This window comes from Strigops habroptila, chromosome 3, assembly GCF_004027225.2.
Source record: "Strigops habroptila isolate Jane chromosome 3, bStrHab1.2.pri, whole genome shotgun sequence".
Classification (NCBI taxonomy): Eukaryota; Metazoa; Chordata; class Aves; order Psittaciformes; family Psittacidae; genus Strigops; species Strigops habroptila.
The window spans coordinates 55,595,243-55,620,313 of NC_044279.2; the positions used below are offsets into that span (position 1 = coordinate 55,595,243).

A 25,071-nucleotide genomic window follows, 5' to 3' on the forward strand; every position below is an offset into this window, starting at 1 on the left:
ATTTCAATTTTTTTCTCTCTATATAAACAACAGAGCAACTTTACCAAAGAAACACACACTGAATTCAGAGACTAATATCCTATCATTGGGTCCATCAGCATCCCTAGTATCTAAAATGTCCTTGGCATAAGGGCATGGATTACTTCATTTACCTGAGGGCATCGGTTTTGCTTTAAACAGGCTGATTAAGAGACACCTCAAAGATATACTCGTGCGCATTCACTATTCTGGAGAGCACAAAGGCCTCCCAGCATATATCAAACTATCCCCAGCATACTAAATGTATTGCTAGAGTAAGCAGGTAGCAATAAACCACCTATCCTATCAGTAACAAGAGTCACTTAAAGACAGGAAAGCCAACATAACCAGATTACAGCACCAAACCCAAGCTAAGTGCTTTGTTCTAAGTTAGGCTTAACTTCGCATTCAGAAACATCAAAATTTTCCCTTCAGGATCCCTCTCAAAAGGCAACAGTACAGCGTGATCTCAGCAGGCCCATGTTCTGCCAGTTGGCTGCTCCCCTGTTGCAAGTAACACAGCTCATGTCTCACATCTAGCTTGTTCCAGACAACACTGCATCCTTTGGTAATAGTTTTCACAGGATAGAACCCCCGGGCAATTCAGACTCCCCCGTTTGATCTCAGAGGTAATAGTGAACACTAAAGTGAATAGTGAATAAAGACTGCAATTAAACTTTGTGAAGCTTTCTACTTCCTTTCAATCCCCTATTTATGTACTCCAGCAAGGTCGTGTGATTGAAGTCTTACCTAATTCCTCTCTTTACAAGAGAGGAGGGGAAACAATGCAGAATAAGGTCTACATTATCTCATTCCTTATTCAAGTACTGATGACACTTGCAATTAAATCAAGTATTTTAAACAAGTCATACTGCATAAACACCTCACAACATAAACAATACTTTTAGGGAAAGGTAGTAAGGTTGTGCAGAGTAGTGCTACTTGTCACAGAAAGGCAGAGATCAGTCATCTCACCTTCCAGTACTCATTCTTGTAAACAAGCAAAGAAAGAGAGGTGCAGATTAATTGCTGTGACATATTTTGTATTTGTTTCATTTCTACAATAAAGGATTATAACCTCTACTCTTCATCCATTAAGTTTCTTTCAGAAGTTTTATTTTTTATTAAAACAGTTTTACTATACTAAACCAGCAGAAATTGCTGCACTGAACCCATCACTTCATAGCTTTAAAAGTGAGAGCGGAAATTAGGTATAAATTCTGTCCAAATGACAACTCTGAGGTGTTCATTAGGCAAGTCAAACAAGATGAGCGGAGTATAGAGGAGTTTTCACTTTTTCTTTGATAATTACATTCATCAACTACCAGCCACAGCCTCCACTCCTTGCTCAGCCTGACAACTCAACTCCTTCCTTCCAGAATATTTAAGAAAAACATACAATGTGTACTTGTGAAAGAGACATAACAAAATAACAAAATATAGGACCGCCCCACATGCATGACAATAACTCTTCACAGCTTTTCCTTCTACAAAGACAGAAAGCACACGAGAATTGCACATCAACTGCAGGCTTTTGGCAGGTTCAGCACAGAACTAGCTCAACATTTGGTGTCTTAAGTACAACACTTATTTTTTCTTCTTTCCTCTTTATGCAAAAGTGTGTGCATCTCAGGACATGCATGTACCAAACATATATCAGTCCAAAATGAACATTTTATCAGAAACTCTTCTTACAAACACCAACCCATCCAGCCCCGCAAAACATGCAAGTGGGCAGGAAGTCTGGCAAGACCCATTTGCATCTCAGCTTACGACTTAAATGTCTGCCCACTCCTTCATATCTTAAGAACTTACCACAATACTAAATATCACATAGTAAATAAAACTATGAGGAAAAAAAGATGTAAGGAATGCATTCCTGATGCAAACAGAGTACAAGCTAAACAATGGTTTTTAGAAAAACAAATAATGATTTAAAACAGAAAGCGAAGAAGCAATAAAGTACTCCTTTTCTCCATTTCAAAGCATTACAAGATTTTTCACCACTGCCCACAAAACAGTGCACTAATCCCTTGCAATTGTTGTTCTTACTGCAGGTGGAAACCATAAACAGAGATGGTGAAGCAGCTTTTGCGGAACAATTATCCTTCTGCTTCAGGCATTCTGTTGCTTTAACTCTGCCACTAATGCCCCACGCAGTAGGCCTTCACCATTGTACTTCAGCAGACATGTGCTGCATGAAACTTAGGCTGGCTCAAGACCCACCCCCCAGAGAACAGGCAGGTAGTCACTCAACTCTTGAAGAAGCTCCTGAAGATAGTGATGCAACTCTGTCCACTTAGGGGGCTTAGCCCAAGTCACCATTGGAGTCCAATGGCTTTGGGGACTACTTATGTTTTCAGAATAGGTCAGGCAGACCAACACCAAGCACTAAGGTTGTATTATAAACTTAGGGGCTACATTTTTTATTATTTACTAGTAGTAGTACACAATTACTCAATTTACTAATGCATTATCATTGTTACTGGGAAAAGAACTCCACTAGGACTAGAAATTACAGCAAATATTAGAGAAAACAAGTGTAAAAGCCTCAGTTCATTAGAGTCAGAATACTAGCAGTGCTGGTTCAAGACCCTTTGGTAAGTGCCCTCACATGCCAGGCAACCAGCTAAACTGCAGAGAAAGCCACTTTCTCAGCTTGTGCCTACAATTTACACAGAAAGTCACACAAAAGCAACAGCCAACAGTAAAGCCCAAGTTTTCTCAGATGTGTTGGTCAGTATGCTTGTTATATAAAAATACAATCTACCCTGTATTGCATTACTTTTGATTGAACACAGAAAGTAAACTCTGTGTAAACCCAATAATGGATATAAAGTAAGATCTATATTGTGAGATACTACTCTGAAGAGAGGTTTGGGAACCCAGGAACTAACCACACTTTAATTCAGTTCTAGCTCTGACTCATGCACCACTTTGAACAATTCACTCTCATCTGAAAACTTCAGTTTTCTTATCTGTGCAATAATATGGGCTGCCTTCCCCTTCCTCACAAGCATGTGTTTATGTATGCAAATGCCCTTAAAAACAACAAGTGCGTTTATTAGAACCAATTTAAATGTATGAAATAAACTGAAGGTACAGTGTATCATAGTATTGGCATTTCTAAAGTTTCAACGGCACTTAAATAATGTTCCATGATATCGCACAAAAGAATCTAAGTAATTTTCAAGATAGCATAAAGCAATAATATTTGCAGGCAGTTTAAGGCAAGTTAATACCCACCTTCCCTTGAAAACACGAAGTCTGCTTGCCTAATTGCTCCAGGGGCCTTTGAAAATCCCAGCAAAAAAGAACAATAAGCAGTAAATCTTAAAACCTCTCAAAATGAAAGCAACATCCTCCCCTCCACTATCATAAGGTATTCCACAAAAATGTATTTCACTTACACAAACAGATATACACCATAATGGGTCAGAGGCCAAGGTATGCAAGAGTGATTAATTGTATTAATTTTTCAGAAATATTAAAATCTTTAATTATATTCTGTAATATGAATGGGGGAAGGGAGGATCATTAGCGTATTTCCCATCTATATGCCCATATTATTAGCATTTGTCAATGTGTGTAGCATTCCTCACATCTTCCATTTCTCTACCCTGTAGAAAAATACCCAAGGACATAGCAGCGCTCCTCTCGTACACTATGAAAATGCCCTGCTGCCATTATAAAAGTCTAACTTGGTAGATGCTGAAGCAGTTGAAACCAGATTTGATGGCATCAGTACAAAAGTCTATTATTTTTGTAAAATGAAGTAATTAAAAAAAAAACTATCAGGATAAGAAGCTTCTAACAGAGAGAGATTGATTTTTTTTCAGTACTCAGTGTCTCAATACCTCTTTGGCAACACAGAATTAGACTCCGAGTATCTCATCATATGTAACTTCTTAAAGAGTAACCAGTATTAATTACTGTATTTTTGGCACTTGCTGACATGGGCCTCACTTGACATCGTAAGAGAGAAGTGAAAATACTACTTTACTGCTTTATATACTCCTTTACTCCTTCTTTGATACAGCCTTTCTTCCATGTTTTTCATTTTCCAGCCTAAAAATTACTTCCTTGAGAGCAGGTGAAAACTCTGATTCAAATTAATAAAGAAAGAAAAACAATCCCAAATTTCCCTGTTCAATAACAAATAGCAAGTAACAAAGGCTACTCAAGACCATTTCTTTCCCCAGGTCAAGGCTGCCAGAAAAAAAGACACTTCAAGAGTAAGGGAAGATAGGGGAATCAAGAGAGGGTTTCTCTAAAACAAGAAACCCACAAGGAAGAACTAGAGAAACAGAAACCTTTCACTAAGCTGAGACTACTCTAATACCGCATGTGGTTGCTTAAGCCAAAGAGTAAGATAATCTACTTGATTTTTTGAAGTGCTCAGATGAGCTGTAAGACAACATCATTTCATGACTGCTTTTCTTGCTGAAATTAGGTTAGTCTAGCAAGTCCTGGAGGAAAGCCACATCTTTTATCACTCTAAGAAAAAAGGTTTTGTACTTAAAAACATGCTGTTGTTTCCTCTTTTTCCTCATAGTGGAAACAAAACTAATTTTCCATACAGGAATTCTAAAGATAAATGGTTCAAAGTGATTTGATGGAAAGGGATCTACGTTTTTCAAGTGGCGTGAAAAAATTTGAGAGGGATGAGGAGGGGAAGCATTAGATACTAATTCGAAGATTTAAAATTAAATTCATGCAACAATTCCCATCTATTTCCCTTCAAAGTAAAGCTGGGCTTTAGTCCCAGACATTTTCTTTTCAAAGAAAGTGCAAATGTGAAAACAGTAAAGGAATTTGGCACTGGACTGCATTCTACGGGACTGAAGTAAAAGACAGATAGGCACACATTATATTGTTATTAAAAAGTCAGCATATCTGTGATAGTAATTCCATTCTATCCACTCTAGATCAACATATTTTTATCAGTACAGTCATGGTCAGGCATACTCACCTGTTCACATGTCAGAGTTCTGCCAGAAAAAGGTATAAACTTACCTTGTCTTGGTTTTCCTTATTTTTGTAACACAAATTTCCAATCAAACGAATGAGATGAGACTTAAAATCCACAGCTGGATGCAAAATTTCTTCCTGCCCTGTCATAGCATGTGTGGCAGTGAATACATTTACAGTCTGTTTCCCAGCAAGATGAGTTAATCTCAGGGTATCTACAGAAATCAATAATATTTAATTACCACATGAAAATTAGTATCCCTTTGCACAAAACTTTACTATTAATTATTAGGTTCAAAGTTAATCAACATAATTTGAGATATTCAGCAATTATGTCAAAAGAACTTTGAAAATTTTTGTCATTTCTTAGTTTGTGCTAGCATAACCATAAAAGGCCATCTCAAGATCAGAAGGTATTTTTGCATACTTTTTACACACTTACATAGATCAAACATGAAGTCTGAAGGCTGGTGCTATCAGTCTCTACTCGAAGAGTTAGAATTTGCAGGCTGTTGATTCTGGCACCATAAATACATTGCTAAAACCAAAGTTTTTTTAGAAAACTTCATTTAGTTAAAGCTTGTCACAACAACATATACTAATCATAGAATTACTTTTTTCTCTCTTCTCCATTCCATTCCTAGCTGTGTAGCATGACAGGATTTTGAGTACAGATAGCACATTAACACACCTTTACAAATCCTTCAGTGCTACAATCTTGTCAGCTAAGAAATACTAATGTTCTTGTATGGTAAATGCTAGTTTATAGCAACTAGGATTCTTTCTACAATGCTCCAGGGAGAAATCAGGGAGAAAAGAAACCAAAATCTGTGAAAACAACATTCTACAAAGAGCACACCTAGAAGAAAAGTTGAAATCATCTGAACACCTAAGAGCTCATACAGCTGAGAAGCCAAATCACTAAAGGCTGTGCCAGTATTTCAAAATTAAGTAGTATTTCCCCTCTATATGCACCTGCAATAGTAATAAATGTCCTGCTATGCCATTGTCCCCAGGATGCTTCAGGCAACTTACATTAGAACAATAAAGACGTAGCAAAACCAGGTTATAGAATAGGGTGGTAATTAAGCCTTATGCTCCTTCTGTTCTAGGTGTGGCAACATCCATAGCAGCATGAGCACTAGGTTTCCTGGATTTAAATTAGAACCACCTTCATATTATAGTTTCACTCCCAGATGGCTGATACACAGAAGAAAAATCTCTGTGCTGATAAAGAGGTAACTACATCTTGGTAGGTTTTTTTAAATATGAAACTATAATAGGGCCTAGAGGCCTCCCGTATGACAGTTGCCACTTACACTTGTTTGTATTTTGAAATAGGAAAAAACAACCAATCTCCTGATTGCCCCTAAAAATGTCATCATAAAAACTGCTTTTAGCAAAATCTTCTTTCATAGAAATTTGTCTGGTTTTGTAAAGTTACAAAATTTGTCAGTCTTGCATCCTTTTCATGGCATTTCACTTTGTGTGCTTCCTTGCCTTATAGTCTTACTATTTCCCCACACACAATGCATAAGAGGTCTTCTCAAACCTTCTGCCTGCCCTGAAGAGGGATCCCTGAACAGAAGGATTTAAACCAAAAAACAAACTCAAACAAAAACCCCATCAAAAAAATTAAATAAAGCTCTTCAAATTTAATTACAGTGCAGACAAAAATGCAATGAGCAGTGCACCTACCTGGAAAGAGAAGTACAGGAAAAGGTGGAATTAAAACAGCCACCTTCTATGCCTGATGCCAACCCAGAGACAACAGTGCTCCTCTCAAACATTGCACATCAAACATTGCACAGCAACTGCTCATGGGATGTCACCCATACTCTCAACTAAAGGACACTTCAGTCTGCCACTCTCTCATCCCAAAAAGCAGTTCTTCCAACATGCCCCCCAATCCTAAAGACCATTTACCTCCCTGGTGATATTCCCCTAACACTGTGCAATCAAGCTGTTAACAGTGCTAAAGGTACTATTAACACTGAAGTATTACTGTCTAATGTAATCCAACAATTACTGGAAATGGTAAAACACACTCCTTAGCTGATACTTAAAAGATTATTCAGGTATTTTTCAGATCTTTCAATCAAGTTTTTAGTAACTTCCAACAGGAAACTTCTCATGATATAAAATGGAGAACTTATTCATCAAAAAATGTTAGATGAAAATCTTTAGCACTATTTATCCTTATTCTTCTGGTATTCTGAACTAAATATTGAAGGTGATATAACACATTAATACAGCTTTTTTCCCTTTTTGCTAATACAGAATTAAAGCAAACTTGTAGCCAAAAGGTAGCGTTAAAGAAACTATGCAAGTACATAAATTAGTGTTGGCTGAGGGCATGTAAGCAATCAAAAGGATGCACATGGTAGCAAATGTTCTAGCCTGCACTCGTTTCATTAGCCTGGAGAAAGCTGTGGAGAAAAGTCAGTCTGTGCACAACAGAGACAGGATGACTTCTGTATGAGCTTCTAAACTTAACTGAGCTGCAGCTCCTTGAAATTCTCATTTAAGTTGACTTACACAAGCATTTAGATGATACAACACGCACCTTTCGTGTACACACACAGAGGCACAAAATAGATCTTGTTGTTAGTCATCTTACTATAAGGAATAAAACTATGAACCTGTCACCAAAAATAGGTTTGGGATTTTTTTTTGGTGGTGGTTTTTCTTTTTTGTGTGTTGTTTGTTGTTGGGTTTGGTTTGGGTTTTTGGTGGGGGGTTTGGTTTTTTTCAGCAAGGCACCTCTGAAAATCTCAAAATAGTCACGCTCTACAGCTGTTTCAGCCTCTTTTTTGCCAAAGTATTACATATTTCTCCTTAAAATTTATAAACTTTTACAGTTTTCTCAGAAAACAGTGGTAGTCTCAGAAAGTGCTAAAATTTAGGAAGGCACATGCACACATACACTTCCTCTTTCTTCCGCCCCGAGTACATAGTTTTTTTCTGGACCATACTGGCTTCATTTTCTTTGTGTAAAGCCCTTTGCTGTTCCTTAGCAGAAGACAAATTCTTTCAAATTGACCTCTAAAAGTAACTGAATTTGGTTAAGAACATTCAAACCATACTTCGTTTCAGTTTTCAGGAATTTTTTTGGGAAACAGAAGGGAAAAGGCATGGAAAATTCTTTTTTCTACTTCTTCAGGAAATTCTTCCCCACACATTCAGTCTGTGGAAGAACATAGGAAGCAGCTGTCCGTTGCACAACTCTCACTGTATAAACAGTGCATTGCTACAGTTGAATTAAGCCTCTGTTGGGTAATAGGAACCAACAGAGCAAGAGGAGAAGCAGAGAAATTCCAGGAACAAATCAAATATTTGAAAACGTAGATTAACTCAATTTCCTATTTATTTATGTTATTAAAGGTCAGCATCATAATTACCACCAGCTGTGCAAAACATGTTTTCATTCACAGAGCAACATGATTTGGAGCAAGCCAACAGTTAATAAACCTTGTGGCTTTTCACTCACCTATGGCTGTTTCAAGCAAACCAGGCAAAGCCTGTAGATATTCTAGCTGTCCATTGTTTGATGTCATTTCACAAAGAACATCAAGAAGACGAATTGTAACCAGAGCTTCCTGTAAATTAATATGACATTTGTGAGAATGGCTTATGAAGGATACCAAAAGAACATAAAACTGGCAATCGAAACAGAGGACAGGAACTCTCAGCACCTCAGGTACTTTGCAGGTCTTCTAAACTGCCAAGAATACATTTATATAAAACGAGGACATCTTTCTAGAATAACAATAATGTATTATACTGCAATAATTTCTACAGTCAACCAAGGTTATATGTGCCATGAAAAATCACAGGGAAACCAAAACAGAGCCATAAAGGATAAAATTTTAACAAAAACATAGTAGCTTCCAAAAGCAGAAATACAGAAAATTACTAGCTGAGAAAATTATTTCTGTATAAATGTTTTCTTTGAGTTTATTCAGTAGGAGCGTCCCACTTTAAAGACACAAACGCCGCCTGCAAGACACCAATTTGTTATCCGCAGGAATTCTGTAAAGTTCTGTGGTCACATGAACTTTGGCTGTGAGAATTTACATTATTCTTGGGTAAATAGGATTGGGATCAGAGATGCAGCATTTTGGTTAGGTATGAGACACAATTTTATTTGCATATTATTTATTCAGCCAGAGAACTATTTTTTTCTCACAGACTATACTGACATGTGCTTATAATGACAATCCAGCACTTACAGAAACTGCCTTTAGAGCATATGGCATAATTTGGAACACCACATATTGCTCAAGAACCAGACTGTGACTGCAAGATGATTCAACACAAGGTGTGGTATGTAAACTGCAAGTAGCCTTGAAAAGGCTCAGACACAGGTCACAGTAACTATTCCTGTCTTGTCTGGTCCAGGACAAAGAGACATTTACTTACCAACAGTATAATATTTTTGAATCCATATGATAATATAACATACTTGAAATCATCAGCAATAGTGTTCAGTAATTAAGCACTATAATTATTTCCATTCTTTGCTCCTTGAAGGCAACAAATCAGTACAGGGTCCAAGTCCTAAAGCTGTATTTTCACTTTTTTCCCCTCACACAGGTGTAGGAAAATGCAGGTCTTGCCCTAAGTTATTCAACAAATTACTTTTAACAGCGCAAAACCAGCCAACACATTGGTCATTGTGCTGTTATAAATCAAGAATACCCCAACTGTATTTCAGAGACAGTAAGCTAGTATTTACAATTTTTAAAGTCATTTTGCATTGTTGTAAGACAGTTGCTTAACCACAAGCCTCTTCAGCTCATACACTTAACATTTACCTTTGCACAAGAAAACATCATGCGCTTTACAACTGTGAAGCAAACAAGCATCAACAGTCACCTATAAATCACACCAGTAAGGTACAATGGCCCTTACTGTCTATGTGCACCAAGGGCCATTGTATACATATTATATTATCCACGTATATAATGCAAGCTCTGTAGCGGCGGACACTACGAGTAGTGGCTTTTCCTTTTTCAGCCTTATCCTTTTCACTCTCTCCCATTTTTCTGTTTTTTTACTTTTTTTAAATGCCTTTCCTCACTGTCCTCTACATACTTCTTCCCAGGGCCTTATACTACCATCTCGCCGTTTCTTCTATCCCAAATGTATCTTAGTTCATCAAGTGTTCCATCTAGATTTGAGAAGAGGAACAGACTATTTTAAAAGCACAAACAAACCCCCAAATTCTTAGCCACATTTGAAACTTGATACTTTCAAAAAAACTGTTTGAACATGTCTGGTTGGGTTCCCCCACCACCACCCCAACTTTCCAATTTTATTTTTTTTCTCACCCTCCACCTGTACAAAAGAAAGGCAATAAAGCAGAACGCTTCCTTTTTAAGTTCAGCAACAAGATGCTGTTCAAACCCCAAAATATTTGAAATCTGACAGCCACCCTGATGTGGATATAATCTGAAAAGTAAATAAGGAAATAACTGAAGAGTTTTTAAATAAACATATTTCAAGAGACACTCAGAAAAAATGTTCCTTATAAAGAAATTAAATAAGAACTTAAAATACAGGGAAGGATTTTATTTTGCAAGTATGGTTGAAAGTTAGTGAGAGCAAAATGATGCTGAAGTCAGGCTTATAATGGAAAAGCTATTTAAAACATTAGTTTAAGCACTGCAGAAGCATATGATTAGCTTTTCTTTGGTTTAAGATGGAAGCTCCAAGACCTGAGGTTCCTTTGGGAAAAAAAGCAATGTCTACATATAATAAATTAAACAGTAGATGGGACACCCAGAAAACATTTTGGGAGTCAGGCCAGTTCAAGGATTGTTCCCAAAAGGCAGTTTTCAAATGTGGCCTTGCAGTTTTGGAGTCTAAGACAGCTTACTGGTACAGTCATAGCCTGACCAAGGCACTTGGCTTCAGAGCCACAGAATAGTCCAGGCAGAGTTTAGTTTACTATCACAAATGTTGCCTAAAGCATTTTTAATGACAGACTCTACATGCACAACTGCATTCTTTTTTTTCAGTTAAGTACAACTCTTATGCAAAACCTAAAATATTTATATAATCGAGGAGAAATTGGTGCAATTTTTGATGAGTAAGAAAATGAACAGGTTTATGAATTTAAGCTGGAAATTCTCTTTTCCCATAACAAACATAGGTTATGAATACATGTATACACACACTATGCATATACATACACTTTCTAAAAACTAGTCTTGTCATTGCTCTCCACTTATTCAGCTATTGTGACTTGTATTTTGTGCTCATTAAATGATCCACTTTTCCCACCAAATAGTGATACTCAACTCATCATACACGTTTATGCGAGACAAGAATAAAAAGTCAGTGTCAAGCAGGGCAAATTCTACAGTAATACTCTCAAATACTGCTGTCCCAGCACCTTCAAGTTGGACAGAGACCTCCTTTTGCTGGGCACAAACAAATGTTTTTTTCCAAGAACTGAAACCACAGAATACTTGAAAAGTGATCATACCAGATTAAAAAGAAAAGGGGGAGGAGAGGGGGTAAGGGAAGAAGAGCAAAAAAAGGTGCACAACAGGGTGGGACAGGCAAAGCTGGAGTTGTCTCACTATACGTCCTCCTACTGCCAAGCTCATACCTTTTCCAGAAGCAGCAATGAAGTTTTCTAATATAACTTAGACAAAGCAGTTGTGGTGATGGGGAGAAGCTATGCTTCTTGGACGGATAAGAAGAGATGGTTGTGTTGTTGGTTGGTTTGGACTTTTGTGGGGTTTTTTTATGCATCCAACTATCACCTCTTCATAAAATGATCTTTAGTATCTTTTTATAATACCTCTCAACATACATTCAAAATTCTTGTGCCCCTTTAAACAAAAAAATTGTCAAGTACAATAGTGTGTAACATTATCATATAAAAACGTTTAAAGATCAGTATTTTTTCACTTTGGTAGTAAAATAGTTATGACAGCCATTCTCAAGAGTTTTTACAAATGAAACTATTACAGGTTAATTTTGTTTTAACAATAAAATGCTTCCCATTACATGTATATTGGGTAACACAATCTCAACATACCACTGTGGTCACTTGTCAAGATAGAAGTTAGATGTGACTTTTTAAAAAAACATATTTTAAAATATATTATTAAGAAAATGTTAATTACACTTCTGAAACTAAGCATGATTAATTAATGAGAATCAGTGACTAACTAATTCTGTGTAGGACTAAAACATATTAGATTTCTCAGGTTTTTAGTTTTCTGGCTAGTTGTCTTAAACGAAAAAAAGAACTCATCCCTAACTCAGCTGAAAACATTAAAACTTTATGTATATAAGAGGGATCAAGAATGGAGACCAATATGACCTGACACTATCTGCTCATAACACGATGACCTAACACAGCACAAATAATGTCATAATGTCATTGCAAGCTAGGTGCAAGTTGCTTCCTGTTTTCCCAAAGGCATTGCTAGATCTTCAAGCAACTTATTGAATGTAAGAGTAAAAATAGAACACTAGATTATTTGAAAAGACCTCTACCTACCCTTAGATGGCCTAAACCTCCTTACTGCACTATATGGTATGGCAAGTAGCCAGCAACTCTTGGACACTTTGTAAGGCGGAAATAACATAAGGCCATCCAGGACTGAGCTCTGCACCAGAGGTTCCCAAAGTGCAACCCACAAACCATCTGTGACCCATAAAAGCCTTCTTATTTAGCTTGCAAAGGGACTTCATTGTGGCCATCCTCAACAGAACCAGTTCATTAAATCTGAAGCAATAACAGATTTTTTCCAAGTGGACTGGAGTTGGGGCAAGTGTCTGGGTGTTGAGGAGACAGGAGCCATCTGCCACTAAAGCTCAGCAAACTCTGCAACTTGATGCTGTGGATGCTAGCTGGCCCCAGGACTGCTGCCTTGTCAGAGCCATGCAAGGTCCAGAGAGCCCCAGATCATTGGGAAACAGGGAAGAGCCGTTAACAAAAGCCCTCACTTTCAGGGAGAATGACTACGCATTTCAGAAAATGCCCATGAACTGAGCCAATCACACACACACCACAGCTCTCCATTATCAGAATTTGATGTTCCAAGGTCATAACTGAGCAGGAACACCTGCCTTACAAGTAGCCAAATGCATTTTTAAAGAATTAGTATTTGGGACCTTAATGATGTACTGATTATCAAGTTATCATCAGTTATTTAAGTTAAAATAAAACAAAACAAAACTATAACCACCAAACTGAAAGAACTCCCCAAACCCCCAAACCTAAGATTTACTTACTTCAGTACTCCTAGGAAAAAAAAACAATAAAAGCATCTACTCCATTTTTACACCAATTTGTGGGGAGCTATGGGAGAGGAGGAAAAAAAGAGATACTGTTTCTCACCTATAAATAAAATAAATATTTTAAGTTTTGATTCATATTTGAATAAAATCTAATTCACAACCCAAATAAATTATACAAGGATAGAAGGGATGCTTAGTAAGAACATAATAAAACATTCAAACGTGTGACAACTCATTTTAAAATGTTGAGATCTTTAACAAGGTGGTAGATTTATTTCTATCTCAAAGTACCGTACTCTCTATCATCCTCAAATTGTAAGTAAAATTGGGCTGCCGTCTGCAGGTTCTACTCGGAACTCTACCAGTGTTTTCCCAATATAAACTGGAAATGTACACAAGTGCCACTTGGGTAGTTGTGGCAATGAAGACTCTAGTACTATAATGTTTTTTGTCAGACATACCTCATCATCTGCATCTGCTGCAGAAGTTAACTTGAGCACAGCTTCATATTTCTCTTGGAAACAGCCTGCAAGGAAGTCAGCATGTCTCATGAACACATTCATTTCTTCACTGGTATGTAGGTTCTTCTCAGATACATTCACCATCATCAGCTCTAACAAAGTAACTCTAGAATCAGAAACCAGAAACTGGTTAATCAAATTCACTAAGCCATATAGAATTATCAGTAGAAATAAGCAGATACAGTTGTTTAAAATTATACAATTAGCATGCCAGTAACGGAGTTGATTTTTAAAAATTAAGAAGTCTTATGAATACTGGTAATCAGTTCCTGTTTGCTGGTTTGTTTCTGCACACCATTAATTTAATTCATCATTCAATTAATACAATCTGGCCAGACAGTCAAGTCAGTACTTTTTTCAAGTCTATTTCAATTTCTAATTTCTTATGTTATGTCCTAACACAACAGTACTGTGACTGCATATTCTGTATGTCTAAAATTTCACCAAAACAGCTCTTAAAAGCTGTTGTTAAGTTCAGCAAAATAAACGCAGACTATCTGACAGCTTCCATTTGAAAATACCACTTTTCACAGCCTTTGCTTTGCACACAGTCCTTCACTCACTCTCCTCCCTAACCCCAAACCAATTCTGAGCAGAAAGAGGGAAAACAAAAGTTGATATGTACACTCTGTTCTTTACAGTTGTTTTATAATTACCACTAGATGGACTGCAGTAAATCTAAATACCCGGTAAGAGCTACTCGGTGTATTAAACCAGCAAGTAAGTGGATACATAACAAAGCTGCTCTATAAAATACACTTGAACAGTGTATTTGAACAGTTTTAATGTAATTTTATTTACGATATTCCTTAATGCTGTTAGGGCAAACAGGGAGTATTTTCTGGAAGCAGGACTTTAACGTGGCAAACGCCCTCCTACAGCTTCCCTGTTCAACTCCAGCACAGAGGAGCACATGGGTTGGTGAAGTCCCACTGTAATTCTCTCAACCTGAAAGAGCACTATTTATTGAATGAATTCAGGAGCCAGCTCAGAGTTTTCTTTCACTAAAATATTTGCAATTCAGATGGAAGGACTGACATTTAAACATGTGGAATAGTTCAAATGCTTTTTCTTCTTTTTTTAAATTTAGCAAGCAGGTTGTCACAAGGGGAAGAGAAATGTCTTTTTCTGCAGAAAAAGCACGGTCACTGCTTTATTAACCTCCAAGAACCCACCCCTATTAATCACATAACAGCTACTCAGTTCTTGCTAAACGCAACCCTCAATGTCATCAATACAGCTGCATTAAACAATTATCTGAATGAGGACAAAAAGCTTTTTCAACACAGTAGCACAGAAATGGGCTCAACACATTTGGGAAAGGGTGGACTTCAGACAGAAGGCTGTCAAGCACTAGTAACCTCTCTCACAGGCTTTGCGTATGTATGTGATGGAGCACTGACACAGAGCAGTAGTTCTGTTCTGTAGGTTACAACTGAACAGAACTTGCAGAGTTCCATCTACAAACTAGCAGAGTCCTTTTACCCAACATCCCCAACTGAACGACGGCTTTCAGATTTGGCCTCAGACTATGCAAAAATCAAGTTAAGTGCACAGTTGTGTCATTCATTCCCAAGACAGAGTTAGATTTTACATGCCAGTTTTTACCAGCTAAGAAAGCAGGCTGCTCAAAGACTTTATGATTACAGGAATTATTCCAATAAAATATTGTCTCTTGTTTAACAGAGTTCTAGTCAGCTACTAGTGCACCAATAATCCAAATAATACACTTTTAAAAAATGGCAAGCAAGACATGTGTAAAGAAGTTGGAGGGTCACTACATACTTCCATAAACTGTATTAGTGAGATGAAATTGTTGCAAATAAGGAAGTTTTCTGTATTACTCTTCCTCTTGCAATACAATCGAGTGAACTTTTAGACAACCATAATCCTTCCAGAGAAATGGGAGTGACATTAAAACACCACCTGTATGTAATTTCGTTTAAAGTTTTCTGTTCTTTTTAGCCATTCATGTCAAAGTTCTTTTCCTAAGTTTTCTTCCAGGCACAGTCATTCAGGACATGCCCATCTTTCCCCTGAATTTCAAGCAAGTCTTGCTATTCAGTCAACAATTTCCTCAGAGCAACGCTTTTTGTTCTGGTGCAAGTTCCCTTACATTCCTTTCTTCTATTGTTTCTCTCTGTTTTCTTCCAAGACTCACCCTAATCTTTCCAAGTTAGTTCTCCTACACAATGCAATTTGGTCATTTCTTTTAAACGATCTCAGAACCATTTAGCCATTCAAATGGCAGAATTTGTTCCTACTTGTTTGCCTATATACAGCTAAACACAGATATGACAACAGTTAGTACCAGTTTCATCATGTTTCATCATGAATCTTTGTAACAAACAGTTCAATATCTAAAATATAATTTTGTGTATTCTATTTATGATTTTATTTGGCAATGATCATGCCATGTCATCTTCCTTTTGCTTAGACACAAAAAGACTTAGCAAGTCTTTTTGTCACTCTCTTGGGTTTTTTTCCCCTAGCCAAATTTAAACCAGTTTTTCCCAAAGCTGACCAAATTGGCAGGAGCTTAGAACAACTCCTACGAAGTATTTGCAATCATCAGTAAAACACATTGCTGTCTCTTATAGTCTGCAAATAAACCACAGCAATTAAGTGAAATTTAAATCTGGAAGGTTGTTATTACAAAAATAAAGCGAAGTCTTGCTAAGCCTGTCTAAAAATAATATTGTAAAGTTGTATCAATTTTATTATCATCAAACAATTTTTGTATCAAGCATGCCTAGTATATAACCTCTTAGCAACTGCCAGACGCTTGGGATATTCTTTCTCTGCAACTGGGGCTTCTCTTTCCTGAAACACTTCACTGACATCAACAGCAATATGAAACAAGTCAGGTCCTTTCTCAAAACTTTCAATTCTTTCAACTTTGAATGGTACTTGTAAGCATCCTATTAAATGCAAATTGATAAATTTGTGAAGGACAATGCTACCTTCAGCTATTCTGTGTCTGTGAGCATCACCAAGAACAAAACCCCCTGGCTGGTAAGTCGGTAAATGCCTACATCATTCACTGAGAACACTTAACATGAAGTAGCACAAAAATAAAAACTAAAGACGCAAGTAGTAGAGCATCTTAAAAACACCTGATTCAGTTGCTATTCAGTTGCATTTTTGTTGTTAATTAAAGCAAAACGCCTTCTTAAAAGGGACAATACAGATGAATTCATTTTGAAGGTTTTAGAATGTAATTAAGACTATCAAAGCATTAACTTATATTGTCTACACTCCAGGCGAACTTGGATTAAAGCAAAACAGGCTTTTTTGAAATACTTCTGCCAACTACTTGCACACACGTGCAGGGAAATCTCAAATCTGGCAAACAATTCAAGAATCTATTTTTTTGACTCAATATCATAGCCATATGCTTCTGCAATAATCACTTGCAGAGAAACAGCAGGCATTGTCACATCATCATACACTTTTCAAAGCCAGAATACCATTAAAAAGCTGATCATATTATCACAGTTTTTATTTCAGGCCATTTGCAAACTCAGACATGCAACACCAAAGTGCTTAGATTTGTTGGAAATGAAAGAGAGAGTTGTTCAGAAGTCAAGAATTTTATTTGAATTGAAAATTCAGATTCCAGCTCCACTTCTACAAGAAGAACTACTTCATGACACGCACCATGGCCAGTGTATCACAAATGCGCTAGATTTCAATTACAGGAAATACTTTGAATAGTGCGAATACTGTGAATAGTGAACATAACTGCGGTTACGCAACTGCATATACTTTGGTTATCTAAGGCAACTGCCAACTTTAAGAGTCACCACGAAGGTACGTATTCCCAAACTTTCTCAGCATAGTTAATTTCATTTCAGTAAATACATTTAAAGTAAGTGTATTTAATGTGCACAATACTGTAACTGAGAGTTACCATATATTCACGAGTGCAAACTGCTTTCCCTAGACACCTCAATACCACATCTGTCCTTTCTTCATTTATATGACTTGGTCAGCCTTATTGGAGACCCAGTGCGGCAACTCTTGCAGTGAAGGCTCCTTGTCTCGTTTTGAAACAATGAATTCCCTATGCTTTGGTTTATACAGTTGCTTTTTCCTCCAGTTAATGACGGTCAAAATGTTTTTATCTGAATTGGATTTATCTCCTCATATATCTCAAAAGAATGCATTCTTAAATATGCTAACACTACATGGGAAGATGCCACGACAGGATTTTCTTCTACAGCTCAGATGCAAAAGGACTATTTCCACACTGCTTACTTCCATATGTTTGACAATAAATTAAGCAGTATCAAATTAATAATAAACTGTACTGTGATTTATGCTTTTGAAAAACTTTATTGAGTTTACTTGATTTTCAGAACTCTTGGGATTGATAACAAATTCAGTGAATATCCTGTGACTACCCACCCTGCATGTGATCATCCATATGATGCCTACACCAAAAGCCTTTCAGTAGAGATAGCAAATCACCCTCTGTAGCATGGTACATGCAACAAATCCAGCTGAGATTTCTAGAAACTTTCTAGAAAATGATTATAGCTATTGCTTCAAGAACAACTGAACAGCTTAACCCAGTCCTGGCTGTCCTCAAGGGATTAAGAAAACATGCAAACTGCCATTCCTGACATCCCCCAAAAGAATTAAATCTAGCTCATTCATTTAAAACATTATTTCCCCCTAAGTGGTTAAGGAGCCCCTGCTTACAGGCACAGTAAGCCCACAGCTCATATTCATTCCCATTTGGTCAGCTGAATAAAGGAGGAGGACAGTATTTCCCTCCTTAGCATTCCCATTCCTTGTTCTCCATGCCTATACATCAATGCTATTTGATCTATGGTTTTCAACCTATCATATACTCTTTATTTGCCTCTTTCAAATCTCTGATCAGTGTCTGTACTCCCATTTGTAATAACACTGTGGCTTTAGTCACAGAAAAAAAAAACCACCAAACCAAACAAAAAAACCCAACACCCGCGCCCAAACCAGGAAAAAAAACCCTCGACATTAAGGGACTGCGTTGTTTACTGCTTTGTCTTTCACCTGCGAGTACCACGGGGGGAACTTGCAGTTTCTCTGGGTCAATGGGGAACAAAGCAACTATGTTGACTACATAAACAAGATGACAAGATCTTCAAGCAGTTGGAGGAGCAGTAGAATTATAGTACAGGATTTCCGAAAACTCATCTTCCCTAATCTTCGATTAAAGCAATTGTAAATGGGCATTTTCCCAAATATGGCAATGACCATTTCCCATTAATTCAGCATATATTTACAGAAACACTTGAAGGAAAACTAGCTAGTTTCTTTCAAGGTGAAGGACTGTTGAAGCATTTAATATTTTTAATAGTGGAAATACTAAAAGATTAAGTAATCATGGGCATCTGCATATCTGCATTTTTTAGGTTCTGCTAACCAGTAGTAGACACATTTCCAACTTTAATAAAGGCTTCCTTTAATTTCTTGTAATTACGACAGGAGTATGAACAGTTGAGGATATTTCAAATACAGCTGTAAAACGCTGCAGGGTGTGGTGCTCTTATGAAATCAAGACATAGGCATGAAATCTTGACTTTTTTTTTTTTTTTTTTTTTTTCAAGTATTTGTTTACCAAGTAATGGCGCCAACCTGGATTCTGCAACCCTACATAAATCACTGCCAGTTGTGGCTAAGCTGTAATGTTAACCAACCAATTTAAAACCATTACTGACATAGAAACATGTATTTAGAGATTTTGTGCCAACTATGAAACCACACAGTTTTTCAATCATGTGAACAGGATACTCTATATGGAATGCTAAATACTAAAAGCCACATTGGTTTTTGGGGTTACCTTTCTTGATTGCTCAGTTTGGCATAGAGGGCTTCTACCAACTCTGGACATTTCAGCAAATAGTCTGTAACAATCAAGAACCTAAAGAGGGGGAAAAAAAGAAAAAAAGGCATTACTGGTGCTACAAAAATCAGCATCTACATTTACTCCAAATGGTGTTGTTTTATCTTGTAGATGACTGGGTGACGTGCTTCTGGTCCTAATTGCTAATAGATAGAAATTGTCACAAAATAATTGCGCATTGTTCTGCAGTATTTTGCCTAATACCGCAATGGTCATTTCCCATCAATTCAGCACACTTTCACTCAAATGCTTGAAGGAAAGCTGGTTAGGGTCTCTTGCCAGTTACACAAAAGGCACACCACAATTGGAATAATAAAACACTCATCCCATTGTTTATGCATATCAGCAAAAAGCCAAAGTTCAAGCTTGAAAACTATGATGCTACTCAGCACAGCACTGTTTTACGCACACCAGTCAAAAAAATACCCAAATAATTTCTCTTTCAAAAAAAATTCTAACAAAACATCAAACCAAATGGAAACTTCTTTGTCAGATGTAAGGCAGCAAAATGCTGCTCTCAACTTACAAAAAAATAGCCTCCTTTTGTAACAGAACCTAAGCTGCTAACCAAATCTAACTCTGCTCTACGAGGCAGAGACGTATGGTCAGTCTACCCTTATGCTACCACCAGTATTTACAGTGATCACTTTCTCAAGCACCATTCACAGCGGTCAATAGCAAGTGCTAGTCATTTAATTTCAACACAGACATGTACCATTAGCATTATGGGAACAACAAAGTATGTAAAAATATTTTACTCTTCAAATTACACTACTAGGAGTACTGACAGTATTATATATGCTGCATAGGTATATGCATATTGAACTATGCATTTTTAAAGCAGTGTGTCTACCTATTAAATATGAATAATTACAGGTCAAATCTCGGAGCATCCTCTGAGCTGATGAAGCTGCTGCTGAAGCTACTGAAAAAGTAGAGCTAAGATAATATGACAACCAAGTGATTTCAATATTCCCTCCACCTTCTCCCTACTTTTCACTTTGCTGACAGCCTTTTATTTTCTGTATCCATAATCCACTACGTAGCTAACAGGAAGATCACAGAGAAGCTTTCCAGCTGCAGTGAAGTATTTTTTTGACCAATACTCACTGACAATTGGGGAACTAGGAGAACAAGAGGTCCAAAAGACTAATAGCTATTATGTTTCTAATGGTAACTGTGGACTTAGCCAGCATCTAGTTCAGCTACTGTAATGTAGACATTCTTAAGAGGAGGAGGGATAATAAAAGCTGTTTTGTGATGTGCTTTTTTCTTTTTTTTTTAACTGATATTTGTACACACGTTCAAGGAAAAAGAAATTGTATAGGCATAGGGAATCATCAACTTAAAATTGGCATTCTGAGCAGTGTAGTACTGATTCAAGAGTTTCTCAACACAAATTTGAACTTACAGACTTCCCCAAAGTCAACAGCACAAATGTATTCCAAATGAGCAGCACAGACCCAGCCATAACAACTGAATCAAGCCATCAGCAGGGTAGTCAAGGGGAACACTTCTACAGTTCCTGAACCAACAATTCACAGCATACAAGCCATCTGCAGTTAAACCTTCAGAATGGTAACGACTGACTTTTATTTTTCGAGGATTTGAGTAGAAGCAAAGGCTTTTATATGGAGATGCAAAAGAAAAAAGCATAGTAATCGGAGTTGTGCAGAATATAATACTTAGCCTCATAAATTACAAATTTCAGCTGACAATGAAGTATGGTGAAAGTGCATTTAAGGAGAAAATCTAAAGCCCAGTTTTTCAATTTTGCAGTTCAGACTAAGAATTTCAACCTTAATTTGCATAATTAATTTTACTTAGAGGACATCTTCTTGATCGTTTGCCTTGTAGTTAAAAAGTGATCAGCAATTATCTCAAAAAGAACTAATGCTACTAGGTGCACAGTAGTGATTACCATTGCAAAGAAGACGACCTGTATTTTAGTTGTTACTTGGGTCCACACTCTTATATTTATTCACACACGTATTTCACATTCTGTGGACTAGACCTCTACTGCTTGAGGAGCTTGCAGTATTTCAGAATAAAGTTTCTGTTTATATAGGAGCATAGACTTCCCTATGTGTTTCTTACCCTTTTAATTTCATGACATGATGTAACACCTCAGAAATTTCTGCTTCTGTATTTATGTTTCTCTTTTACCTTATCAACTTCCTTCATTACTGTATCATGAAGAATAGAGCACTAGCATATTTTAAAAGAGCATCACCAAAAGATAACAGAAGAATTAGTAGAGGAGCGAGTAAAGCACTTTCAACTCTTGCTACCATGCCCAGAAATTCTGGTGGTAGCTAAGCAAGGATGCAGTAAATGAAATCTACTATCTTTAGTCCTCAGCTCTCCTGTTATTCATTTGAGGCAGGGGAAAAGAAGAAGTAGGCCATCCACTATTCTGAAATAAAAGAAGATATTCAGTTTTGGGTTACTGACTGAATATGGCATTTCAGATGCATGCAAAAGGCTTTGGTAGGAGATTTAAATTCTCTCTGGGGCCAACAGCAGAACCACTGGGATAAACTGAGGACCATGGTAATTTAGTGAAGGAAATGGTGAAAATTGAAGTTGTTATGCAAGCGTAACACAGTAACAAATGAACAGTGTTAAATATGCCAATTTTCTTGACTTTTAAAAAATTGTTTGGCTAAAATCCTAAAAAAATCAAGTGCTTACAAAGTAGATGAATAGAGGAGGAGATGTTCAGTTCAAAGACTTTACAATAGCACAAGGGCTGCATTGTACCAAACTGAACTTGAGAAGCAGCCAAGATGAAATGGTATAAGCTACATTTGTGCTCATTTTATTCCAAATGACCACTAAGCTTGCTCCAATCAAAGCCGGGTGTAAGCAATCAACTTTATCATCAAATGTAATGATCCACATTAAGTTGATTTGATCCCATTAGCAAGTTTAGAGAACAGTGTCCTTGGTCTCAGAAAATGAGGAAGAAAACCCCCACAAATGTTTTAGAAGAAAGAAAAAGACATGGTGATTCTCTATTTGATCAGCAAACTTCTCTTCCAATCTCAAAACCAAAAGCATTTTTCATCATCCTACAATAATGCTGCTCTATCCAAAATATTTAGTAAGAATAAAATACCCATTTTTACTGTAGTTTAAGAAACAAATGTAACAAATCATATAAATTTTGAAGAAAAAAACCCAACAAACAATTTAGACAGCTAACCTTTCAAAGCCATATTGCCAGCCTTTTAAGATGCTAAAAAAGCAATATGCCTCATGCAGAATTCTTTGGGACCAGAACATACTTTAGAAACAGATATATTTTGGTACTTTCACAAGAATGTAAGCAGTTTATTGAAACTATTTAAAAAACTATTACAAGTACAAAGCTATTTAGTAACAACTGGAATACATGTGTTGTCATAAAGACCTCTAGAAACTGGGAAACTCACTCTACTTGAACACCAGCACTTCTCACTCAAAAGAATAAGGAAACACATTTCCATATTTAAGGTTCAACCCAAGTATCAAGCATCGCAATAATTCTCTCCTGAGCTGAATCAAGCACAACAGAGAACATCCTTCCATCTTCAAAAGGCATTACCTGTAATGAATGCATCTTCCTTACAGGCCATGATACTGTCCACCAACTCAACTCTCAGGTCTAGAAAACTGAGTTCAGATCACCTATAATATTTCTCTGATTCAGAAGACAATCCCATTCAGTTTGAAAGGCACTAGGCGAGATTTATTTTTATTTATGTGCGAAGTGGGAATAATTGTATTTTTTGAAGAGCTACCAAAGAAAAAAAAAAAGGGAGAGGAAAATTATTAGCAAGGCAATCACTTCCTGTTCCCCCCATCCATAAAATATACAAGAAGAAATAGATGACAAGATAAATAAATGTGTAAAGCTGGGCTTTGAAAGACTGAGGAAATCTATGCCAATACACTGCAACTGCAAAGAGAAGGTAGAAGCTACTCAGACCTCTACAATTAAGGAAATTTTTCCAATTGTCAGTACTATTTAAAACCACAGTTGAACTTGGAACCTGCAATGTAACTCCAATTTTCCTGGAATTAAAAATAAGAATTACTTTCTAGAGAGTAGAAGAAGCGGGCAGGGGACACCCTAAATTGTCAGAGTGAAGAGACAGAGCTGCCAGTCCAAAATGAAAAAGAAAAAAAAAAAAAAAAGAAAATATTTAAAAAAAGGTAACATTTTCTGTTTTCTCCACCACATGCACACTAACAAAGCAACAAGCACTCCACTGAGGAGTTCCATCTTTGCCTTTAAATCTCTGCTCACGGGCAAGACTCCTTGCCACAGCAGCACTAGTTTCTGTCCGCACTTCTTTCCACTTTCCATAAGCCAGGACGAAATAACCAAAGGCAAAAAATGGGGAGGGGGAGCCCCACAGCCCAATCTTTACAGTCATCATTGAGCTGTGGTTTCAAAAAGAGAAAGTGGATGTTCAGAAATCTTACTTCCTATGCCAAACAGTTGACCACACTCTTAATATCATTTTTCTGGAAGCCAAAAGGCATATTACGCCTCTTATTTTAAAATGGAGGATTTTTGTTCCTTGCTCTTCAGGAATCAAACATACAACCTGCTTTTTCTTTCCATAGTAGCTACACTGCCCCATGCACACACTTGGAAAAACTGATGACACAAGCTATACTCTCATCTCTAATGGAACCACCGAAGTATTTCTTAAATAAACATCTTTTAGAATACACATTGGTCTCGGTTACGATAAATTATAATGTAATTTTGTACTACTTTTTCCTAATTATTTTACAAAACACATATGTTTGCAGGTTCAATATTCTAAAATAGATCTCGTGGCATTCTGTGCCTATTTCTCTTCTAAATACAGTAGCTTCTAAACTGTGTGACACACTTTTCTGCTGTTGTTTAATACAAACCCAAAAGGGAGTGGATGTGTGGGAAACACAGAGGAATGATTTTTTTAAAGGCTCCGCAATTCTCCAGAGCCTAAGGCACAGCTCTCTGCATGTTTGAATAAAAAGCTTTTACTGGGGAAAAAAAAAAAATAAATAAATGGCAGTGCTTGGAAAGCCTTTTCAGCATACCGCACATATGACATGGAATACTGCTGTGCTTTCTGGTAGTATCACATACAAAGAAAGTGAGCAGGGAATATTTTTCAGTTACTGAATGGCATATACCAGCTTTGCTTCGGAAAGGAAGGATATGTCCAATTCCCTGATAGTATCCTATCAGCAAGTGGTAAGCAGCAGCTGTTGAAAGAAAGCAGCACTATAAAAAGAGAATTAGCTTATGGAGAAAGTATATTTGCTTATATGTTTAAGATATGTTCAACTTAGTATGTCAACACTTCAGAAGAATTAAATCAGCATGCCCATTACAAAGCTATATTGGAAAGA

At 36.9% G+C, this 25,071-nt stretch overlaps 1 protein-coding gene across 5 annotated transcripts in view; it reads right to left on the reverse strand.

Moving 5' to 3' along the window:
* Nucleotides 1-25,071, reverse strand: part of ATXN10 (ataxin 10) — a 103,915-nt gene that overhangs the window by 40,774 nt on the left and 38,070 nt on the right. For 3 of the 5 annotated variants that reach the window (XM_030478728.1, XM_030478727.1, XM_030478729.1), the window contains exons 6-9: nucleotides 19,609-19,689; nucleotides 13,716-13,881; nucleotides 8,480-8,588; nucleotides 5,035-5,204 (exon numbers count right to left, since the gene is read on the reverse strand). In XM_030478728.1, the coding sequence (XP_030334588.1) occupies nucleotides 5,035-5,204; nucleotides 8,480-8,588; nucleotides 13,716-13,881; nucleotides 19,609-19,689 (526 nt within the window). Of the gene's footprint in view, nucleotides 1-3,264; nucleotides 3,311-5,034; nucleotides 5,205-8,479; nucleotides 8,589-13,715; nucleotides 13,882-19,608; nucleotides 19,690-25,071 lie in introns of all 5 variants that reach the window. The other 2 variants (XR_003990465.1, XM_030478732.1) reach the window with 1 other exon arrangement.